The following is a 19,302-nucleotide window of genomic DNA, read 5'->3' as shown; positions in this document are numbered from 1 at the left end:
GCCAGTTGACAAATCGGGTGGTGTGTTTTTTGAGTGATTTTGTTGCACATCCTTGTGAGTATTTAGGTTGCAGTGGCGGGCATATCGACTACGGGATCATTTATTTATTTATTTATTCAATTACCTTTGAAACGGTTTAAAAAGCAAAAACTGCAGAAAAGCAGTGTCATTAAGTACAAAACAAACACACACAGACAAACAAGAAGATGCAAGGGAAAAGAGTCCATCTTTAAACACAAATCAATGATGAGTCTTTAAGGGCAGTATTCCTCATATTCCAGAGAGTTTTTATGTATGTCTTGGTCAATTTTGAGACATTTTCTCCCAAGTTGTGGTTTATCTCCCACAAGGTATTGCTAAATAAATATTAAACCTAAAATTCAAGCTCCCAGAGTGGAACTTATTTATAACAGTGCTGTTATCAAATTCTGAAAAAACGTCATTTAAATGCAGGTAAAAAGAATTTCTCTTCTCAGTGAAGTAATTACATGTAAAAAGAAAGTGGTAAGTATCTTCTATTTCATCACAACAAAGTTTACATTTTCCATTACCTTTATAATTTGCCCAGTTGAGTTTATATCCTTCAAGGTCGATAGAGTTTGTTCTAATTTTAAAAAATAAAGAAACACCATGATGATCTTGAGGATCATTCACATAATTTTCTCGTGTATTATCTTTTTTAATCCAGGAATAGTGTTGCAAGGATTTCATATTCTCAATGGTTTGTTTGAACGAAACCAAAACATTATGGTTATTGATTGTTCTGAAACTAGTACTGTCAGCCATCTTGCATTCATTGGAGGGTCTGATTGATAGAGATGATCTAATCCATTGTCAATGAGAGTATCATGTACATACTTTGGCCAATTCCATACCAACTTAGCATTACTTTGATATGATTTATTGAGAGCAATAAAGACTACTTTGGTCCACCTATCATTGTCCATTTTTTGTAATCTATCTAGGTAATTTACACGTGATCTATCAAGCAAATTGTGAATATCCATCCAGCCCAGATCACCTAAAACTGCAGAGCTGGCAACGTTTTTATTTTCTTTAAACAGAAATTTTCCAAATTGGTATTGTAAACTCCTCAATTTCCTAATGTCTTCCTTACTTTTTAACAACCATACACTGCTTCCATAGCTGATTGATGGTAAAACAATATTGGTCCATAGAACATCACCATATTGAAAACGGTTAAAACTATTATGGTGATTAATGAGTGATTTACAGTATGCAATCAATTTCATTCCTTTTTGTAAATCATATTAAAATGTTCATGATCTTTTAATGATCTTGTGATAGTCACGCCTAAATAATTATATGAATTGGTTTCTTTCAATATTAAATCACCTAATTTCCAAACTGTATCTTTAGTATGCAATTTCCTTCCAAAGTACATAATTTCTGACTTCTGTTGATTAAATGTTAATTTCCATTTGTCTGCAAAGTTATTAGCGATGTTTAAAAGAGTTTGTAAATCTTTGTGATTATTTGCTATCAATGCAACATCATCAGCCCAAAAAAGCCCTGGTATCAACTGCTTATCAATGTGAACACCTAGATTTGAATCATTAAGCATTTTTGCAAATTCATTAATATAAATTGAAAAAAGCAAAGGGCTGAGAACACACCCTTGTTTTACTCCTTCAGTAGTTTCAAAATAATCTGTTTCAATGTCATTAAAGTTAACTTTAGTAAGCACCCTATCATACATGTCATCAATAATTTCCCAGAGATTCCCTCTTATACCTACTTTCCATAAAATCACTCTCAAACCATCACGCCATACCCGGTCGAACGCTTTAGAGAAGTCTAAAAAAGCTACATATGTTGACTTATTCATTGACTTCCTCAAGGCAGCTATACCCTTCAAAGTAAAAATGTTGTCCTCACATCGTCTATTACTTCGAAAACCTCCTGGATTTCTCCGAGTATATTATTATTTTCAATAAAGCCTCTTAATTTTGTTTCAATAATTTTTGAATATAGTTTTGAAACACAAGAATTTAAAGTTATGCCACGATAGTTGTTCAAATCTTTCAAATCTCCCTTTTTGTGTATTGGTATAACTGTTCCTTGCTTCCATTCATCAGGAATTTTTCTCAAGTTTTTTAGAGCATTAAACAGGTAGGTCAACGACTGAGCCAAACTTTTGCCACCCTTTTTCAAGAACTCATTAGGTATGTCATCTGGCCCACAAGATTTGCATTCTTGCATTGACCAATTGCTTGTTCTACGTCAGCTTGTGTTATTTCAATGGTGTCAATCGATCCGAAAATCGATCTACTTAGCAGACTACCCAGCTAAGGAGCGCCTGTGATTCTGATATGAACACCCGTGATGACGCCCACTGCATCATCGTCGAGTCGACAAACTTTCAGGGGTCAAAGGTGAAAATAGACAAAATGGCTACGGAAGGCAGTAAAGAAGACGAAGAGCGTAAAAGCCGCGGAAGTTTACGGAATATTTTGATAGATACTGTACTTAATTTGGAAGAATTGGATGTCAATCTATATAGGTAATTGACTTCAACTTGATGAAGTAATCGCAAATTAATTGTTTTTGTCCGTGTGTACCATAGATTCCAGAAACCGAAGCACTGAGACTGCCCGTATGCGGCGTATGCTCGAACTTCGAGGCCTAAAACTACTACGTCAAAACTTTCTAGTACTACTCCACAATGTTGTTCGTATCGTTCGTTAACACCAGCTTCGTTACACAGTATAATACTAGTAGTCCAAGACTCCCCCGCAAGAGAGTATTTTTTGATTCAGTAAGTCGGCGAATTACATGAGAAGGCTGGCTCTGCCGTAGAAAGTCATAGCCCCCAAGTCATAGCCAACGACCATTACTTCCGTAATATGTAAATATTACATGCTACAGGCGCTCGCAGCTCTGCTTGTATAGCCTGGATGGTTGTCGATCCATTGAGCTAAATTAGCTCCATGGTCGCTCATAGACCGAAAGGCCGGAGTGTAAGGCCAAAGGCGAACCTGGGTGGGGGTGGGCTTCATACTACTACTTCAACCTACGATCGACTGTCCGTGCAACGTTGCAAGCACCTGTGGTACTAAAGATAACAATACGTAATGGTTACAATTCTGTACACTGGGAGATACGCCTCGAAAGTGAAAGACTTAAAACTTTTGCTCAAACTTTCCTCAAGGAATATTTCTACCATGCCTTTTCAAAATCAAGAATAAAAATCTAGGGACACAATGGAAATTTTGGTACTAGAGAAAGAAATGGACTCAAGATTTACCGGTATTTGAATATGGCTGCCATCCTCATGTTAACTCTATGGGGGAAAAAAAATGTTTTTCGATTTTCAAAAAACTAAGACAGAAGAAAGTTTTCTTACACCAAGAGCTTTAAAATGAACCCCCACAGGTGGTAGATCAAGAAAAAATTGTAAAAGTTTGAGAGTCTGAATATCTGTCCCCCAGGTGCATTCTACTGTAATATCACATGGTTGGAAAGTTAGGAAAGTATATGCTAATGATGAAACCTCCAATGCAAAGAGACTGTAGAGAAACATTTTGTTGTGTAGCTTTTGAGTAATTACAAACGACGCCAGCATCTTCTAATTACCGGATTATTAGAAATGAAGGATGGTTTTCAAGAAAACAAGGTGTTAATTGGTGCTCACTCTTAATTTGAATATCATTAAGTAAGTCTGGATGCACAAACAACCTCAAAAATTTACTTCGATAATCATGTGTCTGTGAATTTAAAAGTTGTTTGTCCCCATAGTCAGAGTTTGTGATGAAAGTATGAATCCTCTATTATGTTTGCATCACGTAAATACAAGTTAGCTTGTGAATTAGACTCTGGGTTTGCCATCAACGATTATTTTAGCTGGACATTTACATTTGTGTTTGCATGATTGAAGTCATATTACATTATGTGATGTGAAAACATTCAAGCTCAATAGAATCGTGTGAACATTTATGATTTTTTGCGGATTTTCATTTTTAGAAGCAGTAACCATTGGAAGCCAATGGTGAATGCTAATGCTGTCTTTGGAGGTCAGGTCATAGGTCAAGCTTTGGTGGCTGCTGGGAAAACAGTTGACCAAAAAATGCATGCACATTCACTGCATGCTTACTTTGTCAGACCAGGTATGATTTCAGTCAATAGTTATCTGAGAAGAATGAAAACGTTATGAAACATCTGTGGGCAATAATATAGTTTAAAGCTACAGAATTAGAATGTGTAATATAGGAATAGATTATTTTTCCTCTAATGGTAAGTTTTACCAAATATCTTGAAATTTAGGAATTTATATATATATATATATATATATATATATATATATATATATATATATATATATATATATATATATATATATATATGCATTCTGTTATGGTATAATGGACTTCAACTTTATATTAATATTATTAGCAAAATTTTCAAAATTTTTCAAAATTTAAAATGTACTAGCCTCTCTGCAGAAGACTCAAAATTGAGGTTAAATATTTGTAAATACTTGAAGTGAAAGGTTCAGAAAAACTTACTGTAGCTCGTCAGGAAAAAGTTATAGTTTTCTTGAAGTCATTTCTGACTTTGGAAAAAAGTTTGAATCAGATAAATGATTGGCTAAAACAGAGACATGTATATCAGATTCTCAAGAAATAACAATTATTACAGTGTACAGAAAGACACATCAAACTTTCTTTAGCCATAAGTCACTTCAATAATGAATATTTCTAGCCTAGCTGTTTCTAATACTGGCGTAGAGAAACTGCCATTACAGTTTGGCTGGTCTTTGCCAAAATTTTATCATAATGCTAGATTGCTATTGTTTGGAAAGTTCCGTAGGGATTGACAGTGGGTAAGAGAAGACTTATCATAGTGTTTATCAGTGTGATATTTTGCATAATCACTTACCATATTGTCTGTGATATTTTGAATATGTACTTAGTCAAATTTTTTATTACACAACAAGAAAATAATAATGGTACTTACGTATGTTGTACTAATATGTTCTATTTTAATTTTTGTTCCATAACAAGGAAAGAATATTCGCCCAATCTTGTATCAAGTTCAGAGGGTACGAGATGGCAAAAGTTACGCTACGCGATCTGTCAGTGCTATTCAACAGGGTAATGCAATTCTGACGATGCAAGCTTCATTCAACAGAGAAGAATATTCTGAGTTTAAACACCAGTACACCATGCCAGTGGTACCACCACCTGAACAGTTACTGAGTGCAAGAGAAGTAACAGAGAAGTATCTAATGTGAGATGTCATTGGTTATTGGAATACCATATCATGTATTTTAGTGTCAGGATAGGAAGTTGTCATCGTTTTCTGTTGAGGAATTCAAGCACTTTTTACAATCTTATCAGACTTTATCTTAAGGTAGTTGAAAAGGCTATTTTTGCACCAATCTTTTCTCAGAGTTAATGTCAAGTTTCAAGTGTTAGAATCAAGATATTTAGTTCAAATTTTCAGGATAACTCCCTTAGTTAATATTTTCTCCAAAGAATATAAAAATTGTATATTTGCAGCCATGATTTTGAAATATGACACCAGTAAATATTAAAATTTAATTTTTCATATTTTTTTACATATTTGAATTTAATAATAATGTATAGTATTAATATTACCAAATTAGTTATAAATATGTTGACACTATTTATTGTAAGATTTGGACGGCAGGATTTGTAAATAAAATTTGTTTTTATGATTTTACATGGGTTTATATATCAAAAAATTGTTAAAAATTCTTTCAAATTTCAAAATGTGATTTTTCAAAAAGTACTTCAAATACAGGAAAATTGCACGTACAAATCTTATCTGTAACCTTGTTAATAGGCTGTAAAAATTCCATGTCCCATATCTCATTTCAAAGTTGGATTAAATTGGTATACAATTATGTAGGAAAACTGTTATTCTGTCAAAAATGTTGAAAACAAGCCATATTTGCACCCCTCTTTTGAAGTCATAGAGCAGTTTTTTTGGTTAATCTCACTTTTGACACCTCTTTGACACTCAAAAAATCTAAAAATGCATTTACAATAGCAGTCACTCACTCTGAATGCCAGCACCGCCTTGTCAAACTTTCCTGAAAAACAGCAAATAATGACTTTCCCTTTTCAAACATTTTATTAAAAGCTAGGGGACCTCTACCATAGTTAATACACTAAGGACTCCCCAACTTCTTCTTATTTGGTCAGTTTTTCAGAAGTTTTAACAGGCTATAACTCTGCAATGCCTTTGTGCCCAAATGTCTAGTTTTTTTATTCCACAGAGAATGTTGACTACTTTATATTTTAATAGTTTTGTTGAAATTTATAACTGATGCTCTAGCCTTTCCAACCTTTACCTTAAGGTAGCATGCACCTCTAAACTGGTAGACTTAAAGTTTGCTCCAATTTTCTTTAAAGAAACTTTAACATTGAAACATCTTTCAAAATAAAGAAAAACCAGGGGTCACCATGCAAATTTGGTAAAAGAGAAATAATTGCACAAAACCTAGTATTGCCCGTATATGTAAAATCCAAAATGGCTATCATTCTATTCGTATCTTAACTTAATGGAGAATAATTACATTGTTCAACTTTGACAGAACCTAAATGAAGAAATACTTCATTGACTTCACAAACTTTAAAATGAGTTTCCACAAGCAGTACACTAGTCAAAAGTATTGTAAAATTTTGAGAGTCTGAATGTCTATCCCAGAGGCACATCCTACCTGAAGCCTAGGTTGTTTTTATATAGGTGAAAATCTCTATGATTTGTTTTCCAAGTCCTGCACTTCAAACAGTAAAATTATTAAACCTTGTGATTGTGGTTTGTCTCTTGTCAGAATGAGAATACATGTCCTCACTTGCTTAGCAACATTTTAAGATATGTAGACTGAAGTCACATATCTAGTGTAGTTTTTCGATGAAGATCACATGAAAATTCTATAAGTTGCACAAGAATGTAAAGGTTAATGAGGTGAAAAATGCCCCTAAATATTTAACTTGAAAAGGCATTGAGTTAATGCTGAGCTTAATGCTCCAAATCCCAGTAGCGTAATTTACTCGCTGCAAAATAGAACACTTCTAAGTTTTTGCTTATAGTGAGTTTCCAGAACCTGTTCAAGACTACATACGTAAGAGACGCACAGCTGAAGTCCCCATGGAAATAAAGCCACTTAACCCAACAGCTGTACTCCCAGCAGTTCTGTTGCAGAAAGCGTTACAGCTGGAGAATACTGATGAACCCAAGAGAGTCGTGTGGATGAAAGCTTTAGGAAATATAGGTAAGCCATAGCCAATTGCCAGATTACTGCATGGAAACAGCATATCAGGGTTTGAGAGAAATCACAGGCTTAGTGAAAAAACATGCAACATCAGCCAATGGATGATTGTGTACTATTCAGATGGTGTTCACTTAGGGAAAGAAAAGATATGTTACGGGTCATTAGATTGGATTATTACATTGTGCAGAGTTGATGTGGTGATCGAGAAGATCTGAAGTTGAGATTGCCAGCATGGTTAAAAGATTTTTTTTATAGATAACTAGAAATCTCCTTACAGTGTACAGATATTATTATATCAGCATATTTGACAGATACTGGTAACCAGAAATCTCTTATTCTAGGATGTCTCCTCGTTTACAGTGTATGCCATAACCGAGGAAAGATCCTACACTACAAATCTCTGCATAATGTATAGACGTTGCCAGCATGGTTGCTAGATAACCAGAAATCTCTGCATAGATATTGCCAGTATGCTTGCTAGATAACCAGAAATCTCTGCATAGATATATTGCCAGCATGGTTGATAGATAACCAGAAATCTCTGCATAGATATATTGCCAGCATGGTTGATAGATAACCAGAAATCTCTGCATAGATATTGCCAGCACAGTTGCTTGATAACCAGAAATCTCTGCATAGATATTGCCAGCATGGTTAACGGATAACCAGAAATATCTGCATAGATATCGCCAGCATGTTAACGGATAACCAGAAATCTCTGCATAGATATTGCCAGCATGGTTGATAGGTAACCAGAAATCTCTGCATAGATATATTGCCAGCATGGTTGATATATAACCAGAAATCTCTGCATAGATATTGCCAGCACAGTTGCTTGATAACCAGAAATCTCTGCATAGATATTGCCAGCATGGTTAACGGATAACCAGAAATATCTGCATAGATATCGCCAGCATGTTAACGGATAACCAGAAATCTCTGCATAGATATTGCCAGCATGGTTGATAGATAACCAGAAATCTCTGCATAGATATTGCCAGCATGGTTGCTAGATAACCAGAAATCTCTGCATAGATATTGCCAGCATGGTTGTTAGATAACCAGAAATCTCTGCATAGGGTATAGACAGTATAGAATCTTAGAGATTACTACTGGTGGTATCAGTATGTACGTTGGCAACAGATTATTCAGAATGATGTGGTATGCATAATTACATTAGATTCACCAACTGTATTCTAGGAGCTCTACTGTTTTTGTCTAACTTTCAGGTGATGATGGTCTTTTAAACCGCTGTGTTGCAGCTTACTTCTCTGATATGATTCTAGCCATGACATCACATCTTGCAAGGCCAAAGGTCATCGTCAGCATGGTCACGTCATTGGATCATTCCATGTGGTTTCATGCACCATTCAGAATTGATGAATGGATGCTGTATGAATGTGAAAGTCCTCGCTCAGGTTAGTATCACCATTTTCTACAAATCTGCTATGTGCTGGGGGTCGACTTTCAATAGGACAGTACCACATACGACATGTTCACAGAAAAGGTTTACTCAAAGCATTTTTGTAAGATATCTGGAAAATTACATTAACTTATTTTGTGATTGAGAGTAAAGAGAAATTCCAGTGCAATTATGTATGAGAGTTTTGTGATGAGGTCTATAGTTGTCGGCAGTTAGTAACTGTGGTGAAATGAATAGATAACTATAGTTTGTTAGTTGTTTACAGTTAATAACCATAGTGTAATGAATAAATATCTATAGTTTGTTAGTTTGTTTACAGTTATTAACCATAGTGTAATGAATAGATATCTATAGTTTGTTAGTTTGTTTACAGATAGTAACCATGGTGAAATGAATAGATATCATTCTGTAGTTTGTTCAAGTTTGTTTAAAGGGAAATGATGTAAGACTGGGATATCAGCAGCAGTCATACATTTTGAAAAGTTTTACTTCTTTTAATGACTTCTATCATCAAAATTCTATTTTAAGTATACTGGTACAGAGCTCCTTTGAAGTACTTGGTTTACATATGAACTCTACTGGCAGTTGTATTCCTTTCCTTATTGCAAATATTGTTACGTGCAGAGAAAACGAACAAAAGGGTGAACTCAGCAGTTAACGTTTAAACAAAATTTATTACGAAAATAAAACTAATTGCTAAGTCAGGGATAGAGTACAAGCTTTAAAAGTGTACAGACTACTTATCTCAGCTGGGACGGCAAAGCTCCAGTCTCAGAGTTGTAACAGTCAGTCGGATGAATGAACAGTCCTTTGGCTTGCAGGCTTGAAGCTGCACAAAGTCCACAGTATAAATCCAGCGTTGACAGTGAAGGTCTTGAAAAGTCTTGAGAATGACTACTGCTGGAGTTTAGTAACACACAAGAGACACGATCCCAAAAGTCTGACTGGAAGCTGAGCACGTCCCTTTTATAAAGGCATATAAGAACAATCTAGAACTTTTATTGACATGCTAATTACTGTTCTAAAATTATCTCCCTTACACAACTAATCAACTTTCCAGAACATTCCAAACATGACTAATTGAATTCAAGGTTGTGAGGTCATCAAGGGCAGTGACCTTGGAATGTTCTAGACTAATTGAACTCAGGTCATGATGAGTGTGGGGGAAATGACCTACATAACACACCCCCTCTTCAAAAAAAGAAAATTTTTCAAGAAAAATCTTTCTTTTGCAAATGTAATCTTGAAAAAGATTTAAGTACTCAAATTTGTTTTACTCTAAAGTAAAATTTCTTGAAAGTGAACAACAATAAACTCTAAATACGAGAGAGACAGTCTGCAATTAAATTGTCTCTGCCTTTGATATGTCTAATATCAAGATTAAACTCCTGTAACATTAAACTCCATCTTAGCAATCTCTGATTTTTGCCTTTAAATTTCTGCAGAAAAACAAGAGGGTTGTGATCAATATAAACCACTATTGGCTGATTTGAAGAAGTAACATAAACTTCAAAATGCTGTAAAGCTAATATCAAAGATAAACACTCTTTTTCAATTGTAGAGTAGTTTCTCTGGGATTTGTTAAATTTGCGTGAAAAATAGCAAACAGGATGATCTGTCCCATGACTATCCTCTTGCAATTGGATATTGGAAAACTCGAAATGGCACTGAATTTGGCATAAAGTATGGATTGCAAAGTCCAGTTATTTTTATTGAATTCGATAAAGTCATTGTTCGGCAAATACTTGGCTTCCTCTTGGAGATATTCCGCTTTCGCAGGATTCAGTCTGTCTGGATGTTGTTCCACTGGATTACTGTCGCAGACATCTTCGTTGTGATAGATGATGTTTGTCCTTGTTGGAACATCTTGAAACAAATGTTCATGGATTGGTTCTTTCAGCTGTTGTTGTTGTTCTGGCTGGAGGTGTGCCAACTTTGTAGACTCCAGCTTCTCCAGGATTTCTGAGTTCTGAAGCTTGACCGAGCCCAGCTTTGAGTTTAGAGTATTTTCACTCAAGTCAGTTTCAGTATCACTATCTTCATAATGGTTTGAACTGACTGCACTGACAGGCTGAGTTATAGTAGGATTATCCCTATCCAAATATGGCTTAAGCATATTTATGTGACATAGCTGTTTTTGTTTTCGCCTGTCAGGTGTTATTATGATGTAATTTAAATCACTCAATTTCTTATCAATTAGATATGGCCCAAAGTAACGAGCATGGAGTGGTTTGCCAGGAATTGGAAGTAGAACAAGAACTTTTTGACCTGGTTCAAACTTCCGTTTTGAGGTGCTTTTATCATATTTGATTTTCATTGACTGCTGAGATGACTCAAGATTTTCTCTGGCTAATTCACATGCTTTAGAGAGTTTCGTACGAAAATCTGACACATATTGCAAAATATTCAGACAATCATCATCGTCTGATAGGAATTTCTCTTTAACGAGCTTAAGTGGGCCACGGACTGTATGTCCAAATACAAGCTCAAATGGGCTAAAACCAAGAGACTCTTGAATTGACTCTCTAACAGCAAAGAGCAGAAAATGAATTCCTTCATCCCACTGCTTCTCTGTGTCAAAACAGTAGGTCCTAATCATGTTTTTCAAAGTTTGATGAAATCGCTCAAGAGCACCCTGACTTTCTGGATGATAGGCGGATGACCTATACTGTTTAATGCCTAGCTGATCCATTACTTGTTGAAAAATTCCAGACATAAAGTTGGAGCCTTGATCGGACTGGACACATTTAGGGAGGCCAAATAAAGTGAAAATTTGACTAAAGCTCTCACTATAGTCTTTGTCTTTATGTTTCTCAGTGGTATGGCTTCGTGGAACCGAGTTGATGTACACATTATTGTCAGCATGTACTCATTTCCTGATCTTGTTTTTGGTAGGGGCCCAACACAGTCTATTAGTATCCTACTAAATGGTTCTTGAAATGCAGGAATTGGCTGTAAAGGGGCCTTTGGAATGGTCTGATTTGGCTTTCCTACCATTTGACATGTGTGACAAGTTTTACAGAAATGTGCTACATCCTGCCTGAGATTAGGCCAATAAAAGTGACTGAGAATTTTATGATAAGTTTTCCTTACACCTAATGACCAGCCCAGGGCGTTTCATGGGCCAGGCGCAATATTTCAGCATGGTAGGGCTTTGGAACCACAATTTGATGTTTTATAGCCCAATCGTCATCAACCAAGACATCTGGAGGTCTCCATTTACGCATGAGAATACCAGATTTTGTATAATAGGAAACAGAGCTATCTGAAGTTTTACCTTCATCATCTACCCTGTCAAACAAAGACAAAATATCTGGGTCTTTGTGTTGTTCTGCAATGAGATTTGATCTAGAAAATGTCTGACTTTGGTCAGCAGAAGTTTTACTGGAAGTTTCAAATCCACGAGGGATAACGGAATGCTCCGTGTCAAACACCTGACTGAGAAGGTGTCATTTAAGTCAACATCTGTGACATTATTTTTGAGAGTATTTTGATTCTCAGAAGTTTTCTTTGACATGGCTCGAGTAATGGCACATGATGGGAAAAGGCCGGGAATGTCTTCCTCTATTGGCTCTGGATTTTGATCTAAACTAGGATTATCAGTCACAAGTGGATTAGTAATGACCTTGTCCCCAGCAAGGTCGTTTCCAAGAAGAAGGTGAATCCCTTCAAAAGGCAAAAAAGGCCTAATACCTAAAGTCACAGGTCCAGAAACAAAGTCCGAAGACAAATAGACATTATGGAGAGGAACAGGAATAAAGTCATTGCAATCTACCCCCTTAATAAGAACTTAGAACCTGAAAATGACTTTTCAGAAAACGGCAGGGTATCTGCCAACAAAAGAGACTGGGAAGCCCCGGTATCTCTTAAAATTTTGACAGGGGTAGCGGAAGAAAAATCACTAGAAAGTGATATAAAACCATCATGAATAAATGGTTCGAAAATACCCATAATGCTATCTTGAGAAGAATTGACCTTGACCTCATTAATTGGGGATAAGAGGGGTTTAACCTCAGAAAATGTGTTGCACACATTATTAGACTCTAATTGAGTTGATGAAGAAATAAAGCCGGTGGGCTTAGATCCACTTTGACCACTTTGACCTTCACGTTTTCTTTTCAACTTGAAACACTCTGACATTAAATGGCCGTCTTTCTTACAATAATTACAAGAAAGTGTACCGAACTGTTTGTCAGAAGGAGATTGAGACTTGGGATCTGATGATGTGGAAGTGTTACTTGAATTTTGTGAACTGTTGTCATTTGATTTCCTACTCTCCTTTGAAAAATTCTTGGATGAAAAGGAGGAGTTAAATTTACCTGCATTGTTTCTGTATGAAAAGGACTGGGATGGTTTGCTGAGAAATGAAGATTTGTGGGTCAATGAATAATCATCGGCCAAACGTGCAGCAACCTCCAATGTATCTGCCTTTTGTTCATTGATAAACGTCTTGATGTCACTCCGGATGCACCTTTTAAATTCCTCAATCAAAACAAGTTGTCGTAATTTGTCATAATTCTGACTGACCTTTTCCGAAGAACACCAACGATCAAACAGTTGTTCTTTTGTTCGAGCAAATTCAACGTAAGTTTGATCTTTCACCTTCTCACAATCCCTAAATTTCTGACGGTAAGCTTCAGGCACCAACTCATAACCCTTGAGAATTAATTCCTTCACAGAATCATAATCTGAAGCCTGCTCTACTGACAACTGAATGTAAATTTCTCTGGCTTTGCCCACCAAAGCACTCTGCAAAAGCATAGACCAGGACTCCTTAGGCCAATTCAGACTCTGAGCAATTTTCTCAAAATGGAGAAAATATTTATCAACATCCTTTTCTTGGAAAGGGGGAACTAACCTGAAATGCTTAGTGATGTCAAAATTGTCTGAAGGGAAGAATTTTCCTGACTTTCCAAGCTCTAAACGTCTCATTTCTAACTGCAGTCGGTGTTCAGCTAATTCTCTTTCCTTTTCTTTTTCCTCTCTTTCTTTCTCCCTTTGTCTTTCTTCCATTTGCAATTCTTTTCTTTCATTTCCAATTCCCTCTCTTTCTGTCTTTCTTCCATTTCTAATCTTTCCTGCCTTTCTTTTTCTTTCTGTCTTTCTTCCATTTGCAATTCTTTTTCTTTCATTTGTAATTGCATTTGTATTTTTTCTTTTTCTAATGCCAATTTTTTAAGCTCCAAATCTGCCTGAATTTCTAATTCTAATTTTTTGAGTTCGAACTGGAAGACTCAGGCTCATAATCTTTTAAGGCAGACTCTTCAAAATGGCCAGAATTAACTAAATGTTTTGCAATCTTGAATTGAATTTCTCGCTTGCGCATAGATCTTTTGACTTCTACTTTAAGGAAATTGGCCAGTGCAATGAGGTTGTCTTTTTTGAGGGAATCAAATGCGTCCTGATCAAGGTCATCCATAAATTCGTCTGGCTTGAATTCCGCCATGATTGAATTTCGCTGAGTTCACAGTATACAGTAGTTTTGAAAAGGTAGGCAAAATGTTGTCAAACGGCTCAAAATATTCGTCTCCTGGACGAGCCCCCAATTTTGTTACGTGCAGAGAAAACGAACAAAAGGGTGAACTCAGCAGTTTCCGTTTAAACAAAATTTATTACGAAAATAAAACTAATTGCTAAGTCAGGGATAGAGTACAAGCTTTAAAAGTGTACAGACTACTTATCTCAGCTGGGACGGCAAAGCTCCAGTCTCAGAGTTGTAACAGTCAGTCGGATGAATGAACAGTCCTTTGGCTTGCAGGCTTGAAGCTGCACAAAGTCCACAGTATAAATCCAGCGTTGACAGTGAAGGTCTTGAAAAGTCTTGAGAATGACTACTGCTGGAGTTTAGTAACACACAAGAGACACGATCCCAAAAGTCTGACTGAAAGCTGAGCGCGTCCCTTTTATAAAGGCATATAAGAACAATCTAGAACTTTTATTGACATGTAATTACTGTTCTAAAATTATCTCCCTTACACAACTAATCAACTTTCCAGAACATTCCAAACATGACTAATTGAATTCAAGGTTGTGAGGTCATCAAGGGCAGTGACCTTGGGAATGTTCTAGACTAATTGAACTCAGGTCATGATGAGTGTGGGGGAAATGACCTACATTACTGCAAAATATTAAGACTGCAGCCACAGTCCCAGTCTGAAATAATTTTCTCTTCAGACAAAGAAAAATATCTACTGGTACTGTACTAAGCCCATTGGCTTCCACTGTTTTGGTTTGAGTTGCATTGTTTTCTGTGTAGGGACTTGACCAGTGGCTGGTAAATGTTGTAATAAGAATGGTGCGCAATGACAACCCAAATTTAGACATGAATGTACAAATATTTTGAAAATTAATTAATGTGTAGGATACACACTAATAATAATCTCAACAGGATGCACTGATGCACCAGTGCGCAGAAATAAAACAAGTTCATATGCACAGCAAAAATCGTGTAACATGTGTAACATGTCTAGGTCTGCTTTTGTAATATTATGGGTACATTTGTTTGTATGACTGCACAGGTGCAGGGCGTGGTTTCAACTTGGGTAGACTGTGGAGACGGGATGGAACACTGGCCATATCAGTTGCACAAGAATGTGTTCTCAGAAGTGCAGGAAGCAGCAAACTCTGACAACTTTCACAAATCAGTTTTTTTTTTTCCTCCTGTGAAATACTCCGGCTGAAGTCAGAAAAACCCTATCTTTTTAAATTAATCATAAAATCAGGCTTCTCTTGCAGGCTGCATTAACACAGCCCGTTTGATGTAATCTAGGAAGTTCTAATACTCTTATAAAATTTATACTGCGTTCTGTATGATTTATTTGGTATCAAATTGACAAAAGCAAGAGAATCTCGACAGGAAATTACATTCACTTTTGATGTTTCATATTGATATTTGACATATGAGATGTCATTTACATGTTTACTTTGTTACACTGTTCCAAAGTGAAATTTCAGTGCTGGATTTTCTGAGAAGAAATGTTGCACTGATGTCTGCTCAGGTCTGTAGGAATGAATGCTTCTGACAAATTTTCATTTCAAAAAATAGAAAAATTTTATTGACGAAAATAAAATGTGCAATAATGAAGACTGACTAGAAATGAGATTTTTCAAGAATGATTCCTTTGCTGTAATTAACAATATGCTTTTATATTATTCAAACTGCAACTTTAATTATTCATATATTAAAATTTGAAGAAAATATCAGCAGTATGACTCCTGGTGTGATTCGATAATAGTTTCCTAAGAAAACTGGGGAAGACATACATTGGATTCCTCAATGACACATTCTCAGTGACTTTATGTCAAGCAATACAAAATCTTATCCGTGTTCAGTTCAAAAGTAATAGATATTGAATGAAAATTATCTCCTTTATAGGTTGGGGTCGATACGAAAATGAATCTAAAGCAAATTACCAGTATCTGTAGTATGTAGAGTACTAGTGGTATACAGAAAAGGATGGTAGTGATTAGAAGTCAATTAGTAGCTTTATAATCTGTGAACTCTACATCTGATACAAAGAATGAGATGTTAGAGCTACTTCTGGAGTTGTCAGCTAAAGTTTGTGGCAGTATTGCTGACATTTAAAATCTCATTTTAGCAAAAAATTTAATACACTATTGCACATAAAAGGCAGTAAATGAAATTTATTGTGTGAGATATCACAGTGTGTCAATGTAATCTGATGGGGAATCCGTCAACTTTAACAAGAACACAAAGCATTGTAGGATTTACCTCTTCAAAGCTAAAATTTGATGAGTAGATTGTCAACAAGACCACACTTTATACACAAGAAGTACATGTTGTGTAACCTGAATCCTTAGACTGCTATTGATATGAGTAATGTGAGAAGTAATCTGTATGAATATCTACACTGTATCATATTACTGATTTCAAAATATGGGTGCAAGAGAAAAGATTTTCTAGGTTGTAAAATTCAAATCTGAGTTTGTGACTGGCCACACTTGAACAAATTCATTTCAATAAATGTATTGATTGCTGGTAGATTTTCAATACCGAATTTCCCTCAAACAAAACAAATCTGAAGACAATATTCATACCAAATTTCACTTTTGTTACAGTCATATTCCCTACACACTAAAATCTGAACAATATCATTTGCGGTAAGTCAATTGGAAATATTGTCAGTTGATCTTAATACTTGAATTGCCAGAAATGTTGATACATCTATTCCATTACCTGTGGCCAATACATCTAAGTTTAAAATTGAAAAATGAAAGAATTAAGATACATAGCAAGTTGAAAATCATTGCTCTGTATCAGTGAACAGAACCTGCTTGTGACTACTGGTACTTAATAATAAAAAACAATATTGTTAATAAATATACATAATTAAATAGATGAGGATTGTGAGAAAGAATGATTTTCATGAGATTGGTTGTCAGCAACTCAATATCAGTTGAAGTTTAAAACAAAACGTACACAGACATGGCAGTAACAATGATGAAACTAATAAAGTCTATTACAAAACTACAAATTATTTCTGAGGGATCAGAGAAAAAGAAATCAGTAACTTGTTCGCTCTGTTGAAAAGTGATGACATGGAAGTCCACACAGGTTTGGGCAAAACGCCACTTATAAAATACTAAAATCGTTGATTGATAAAAAAGGAGATACTGAAAAATGGAGTGCATGAAATAGATACAAAATAAACTTAAGGCTCTTACTGTACTGACTTTGGACACCGTAATTAGAAATCTTCATTAGTAGAGATGCTCAGTCGTGCTGTAAGATGATAGCATATACATTACGATGGAACACATGACTGCCTCAAATTTTTCACACAGTAAGGGCCCATATTTCAACAACCATACTAGCAATCCTGTGCTGTACGCTGACTACATGTGTTATGCAAAGAACATTCCTGGCAAAATAATGCAGTCACAAAATGTATCTTCAGAAAAGTTGAAGGAAGGAAGAGAGGTACTGAAATTGTTTTTAGAAGTGATTAACAAAAATTCTGATTCCAAATATTGACAAGATCTTTGGCAACTTTCAGTCCAGCATACAACACGCACTGTTACTGTGACTGAAAAACACGATGAGACTCTCAGCAGGTGTGATAATTGCTATCAAGCTAGGTGGTCTTACACTGAAATTGATTGACAGTTCACTTGAGTCCACTTCTTGCACTGAAACACACTGAGTAGTGTATATCTTTTAGTGAGTTGCTTGAAAGGTTTACTGGGGAATGTTCAATCATCGTGAAGTATATTGGATAAGTCTGAGTCTGTTGAAGTGGCTGTTTTCTCTTGTGTCTGTGGTGAAACTATTGAATTTTCAGTTTAGCCAACCTAGGCAGACTAAGTATAAATGGGGAATATGACTTTCACTGCTAGGTTTGGGATTTTCATCACATGAAAATTTGTTTACTTGTTTCACATTGAAAACAACCCCTGGTCATCATATCTGTTGTGATTGAACAATAAGCACCCACAACCTTGCAATACGTACAAATTTAAACTTTATGGTCAGATAAAACAGAAGCAGCTCTTCAACATACAGATGATTTTGAAAAGTCAAGCTGTAAATATTGTGTGAAAATGTATTACAATGTTTGTGTTGAGTTCTTGGTATAGTTGTCTTCCAATTGCACATAATCTCAGATTATTTCATTGAAAACAGTGTGAGTATTTCAATTGAATTGAAACTATGAATATAATAACAGAACTACAACTCACAATTTTTATTTCCTTCATATCATATCAAATATTTTCCAAAGGCTTTCTGATTCATGAATTTGACAGCTACATAACCCTTGGCATTACGAACCTGTCTAACCTAGATAAAACATGCTACAATCTGATACGTCTGTGCGATGGAGGTTCACCGCTGCAAACCCCTCAAACACAGATAAAAGTTTTAAATCCGATACAGTAGAAATTTATACTTGATATGCAGAGAATGAAGATAAGATTAAAGAGAAAATACCAGTTCGGGTCATTTCCAAAATATGCGACTCATTATGATAATGTATTCCGGCTTTTAGCCAATCATCGACCGGATTACATCATTACAAGTACAGGTCACGCTGAGTCACAAATTACCCACCAAGTGTGATTGGCAGTTTTGGGCCGCTTATTAAGCCTCTGTCTTGTGAATTTCAACGAATTTTGACTGTCAACATAATCCACATGTTCTGCAGGAGGTCATGTCCAACAAGGAGTCCGATTAGTGAAGAAATATTCGAAATATTGACGATTCATTTCTACCCCAAGTTTATCGATTTCGCTCGAAAGTAACGAGAATCATTTTGTGGATGTTCGTATCTCTATTAGAAATACTGTTATAAAGGTTATTTGTGTAGGCATGCATATAGCATTTTGCAAGAAGGAAAAGCAATGTCAGAGCTTTAAAATGATACCTGCTTTGTAGTTGTCCTACGCAGACTAAAAATGGTACGCGATTTTGAAAATGTGTTGACAGAGTGGCCACACAACTGTCCGACATATGGTAGAATTGTTATCGCTGCCATCTCCGATACAAATTGGGTTTTCTGAACGATCTGTGTAGGTACAGGATTTATATTTTGCAGGACTTGAGGCCAGAGTCTAGGAATCACAGCGATATATGGGGTTTGGTTGTCTAAAGCCAGAA

The 19,302-nt window shown here is 35.7% G+C and overlaps 2 protein-coding genes across 4 annotated transcripts in view; one reads left to right on the top strand and one right to left on the bottom strand.

The window, feature by feature from the left end:
* Positions 1-2,344: 2,344 nt before the first annotated feature.
* LOC139148345 (acyl-coenzyme A thioesterase 8-like) lies at positions 2,345-15,890 on the top strand. 2 transcript variants are annotated; one of them, XM_070719741.1, is made up of 6 exons: positions 2,345-2,524; positions 3,985-4,127; positions 5,025-5,250; positions 7,083-7,264; positions 8,494-8,682; positions 15,206-15,890. In XM_070719741.1, exons 1-6 carry the CDS (start codon positions 2,412-2,414, stop codon positions 15,313-15,315), a joined length of 963 nt encoding a protein of 320 aa, XP_070575842.1. In that variant the 5' UTR covers positions 2,345-2,411; the 3' UTR covers positions 15,316-15,890. The 2 variants fall into 2 exon arrangements, with proteins under 2 accessions (XP_070575842.1, XP_070575843.1); XM_070719742.1 differs by lacking the exon at positions 2,345-2,524 and adding an exon at positions 3,593-3,676.
* Positions 15,714-19,302, bottom strand: part of LOC139148344 (uncharacterized) — a 29,420-nt gene continuing 25,831 nt past the window's right edge. The window contains exon 10 of one of the 2 annotated variants that reach the window (XM_070719739.1): positions 15,714-17,430. In XM_070719739.1, the coding sequence (XP_070575840.1) occupies positions 17,396-17,430 (35 nt within the window). In that variant the 3' untranslated portion in view covers positions 15,714-17,395. The remainder of the gene's footprint in view (positions 17,431-19,302) is intronic. The other variant, XM_070719740.1, reaches the window with a different exon arrangement.

This window comes from Ptychodera flava, chromosome 13, assembly GCF_041260155.1.
Source record: "Ptychodera flava strain L36383 chromosome 13, AS_Pfla_20210202, whole genome shotgun sequence".
NCBI classification, from domain to species: Eukaryota; Metazoa; Hemichordata; class Enteropneusta; family Ptychoderidae; genus Ptychodera; species Ptychodera flava.
The sequence above is the reverse complement of the archived record's forward strand: the minus strand, read 5'-3'. Positions and strand labels throughout refer to the sequence as shown.

Excerpts from the sequence above, each read along its gene's own strand:
- LOC139148345 (XM_070719741.1), top strand. The coding sequence starts at position 2,412 with ATGGCTACGGAAGGCAGTAAAGAAGACGAAGAGCGTAAAAGCCGCGGA. Across the intron at positions 2,525-3,984 it reads TTGGATGTCAATCTATATAG|AAGCAGTAACCATTGGAAGC; the intron begins GTAATTGACTTC and ends TTTCATTTTTAG. Across the intron at positions 7,265-8,493 it reads GAAAGCTTTAGGAAATATAG|GTGATGATGGTCTTTTAAAC; the intron begins GTAAGCCATAGC and ends TCTAACTTTCAG.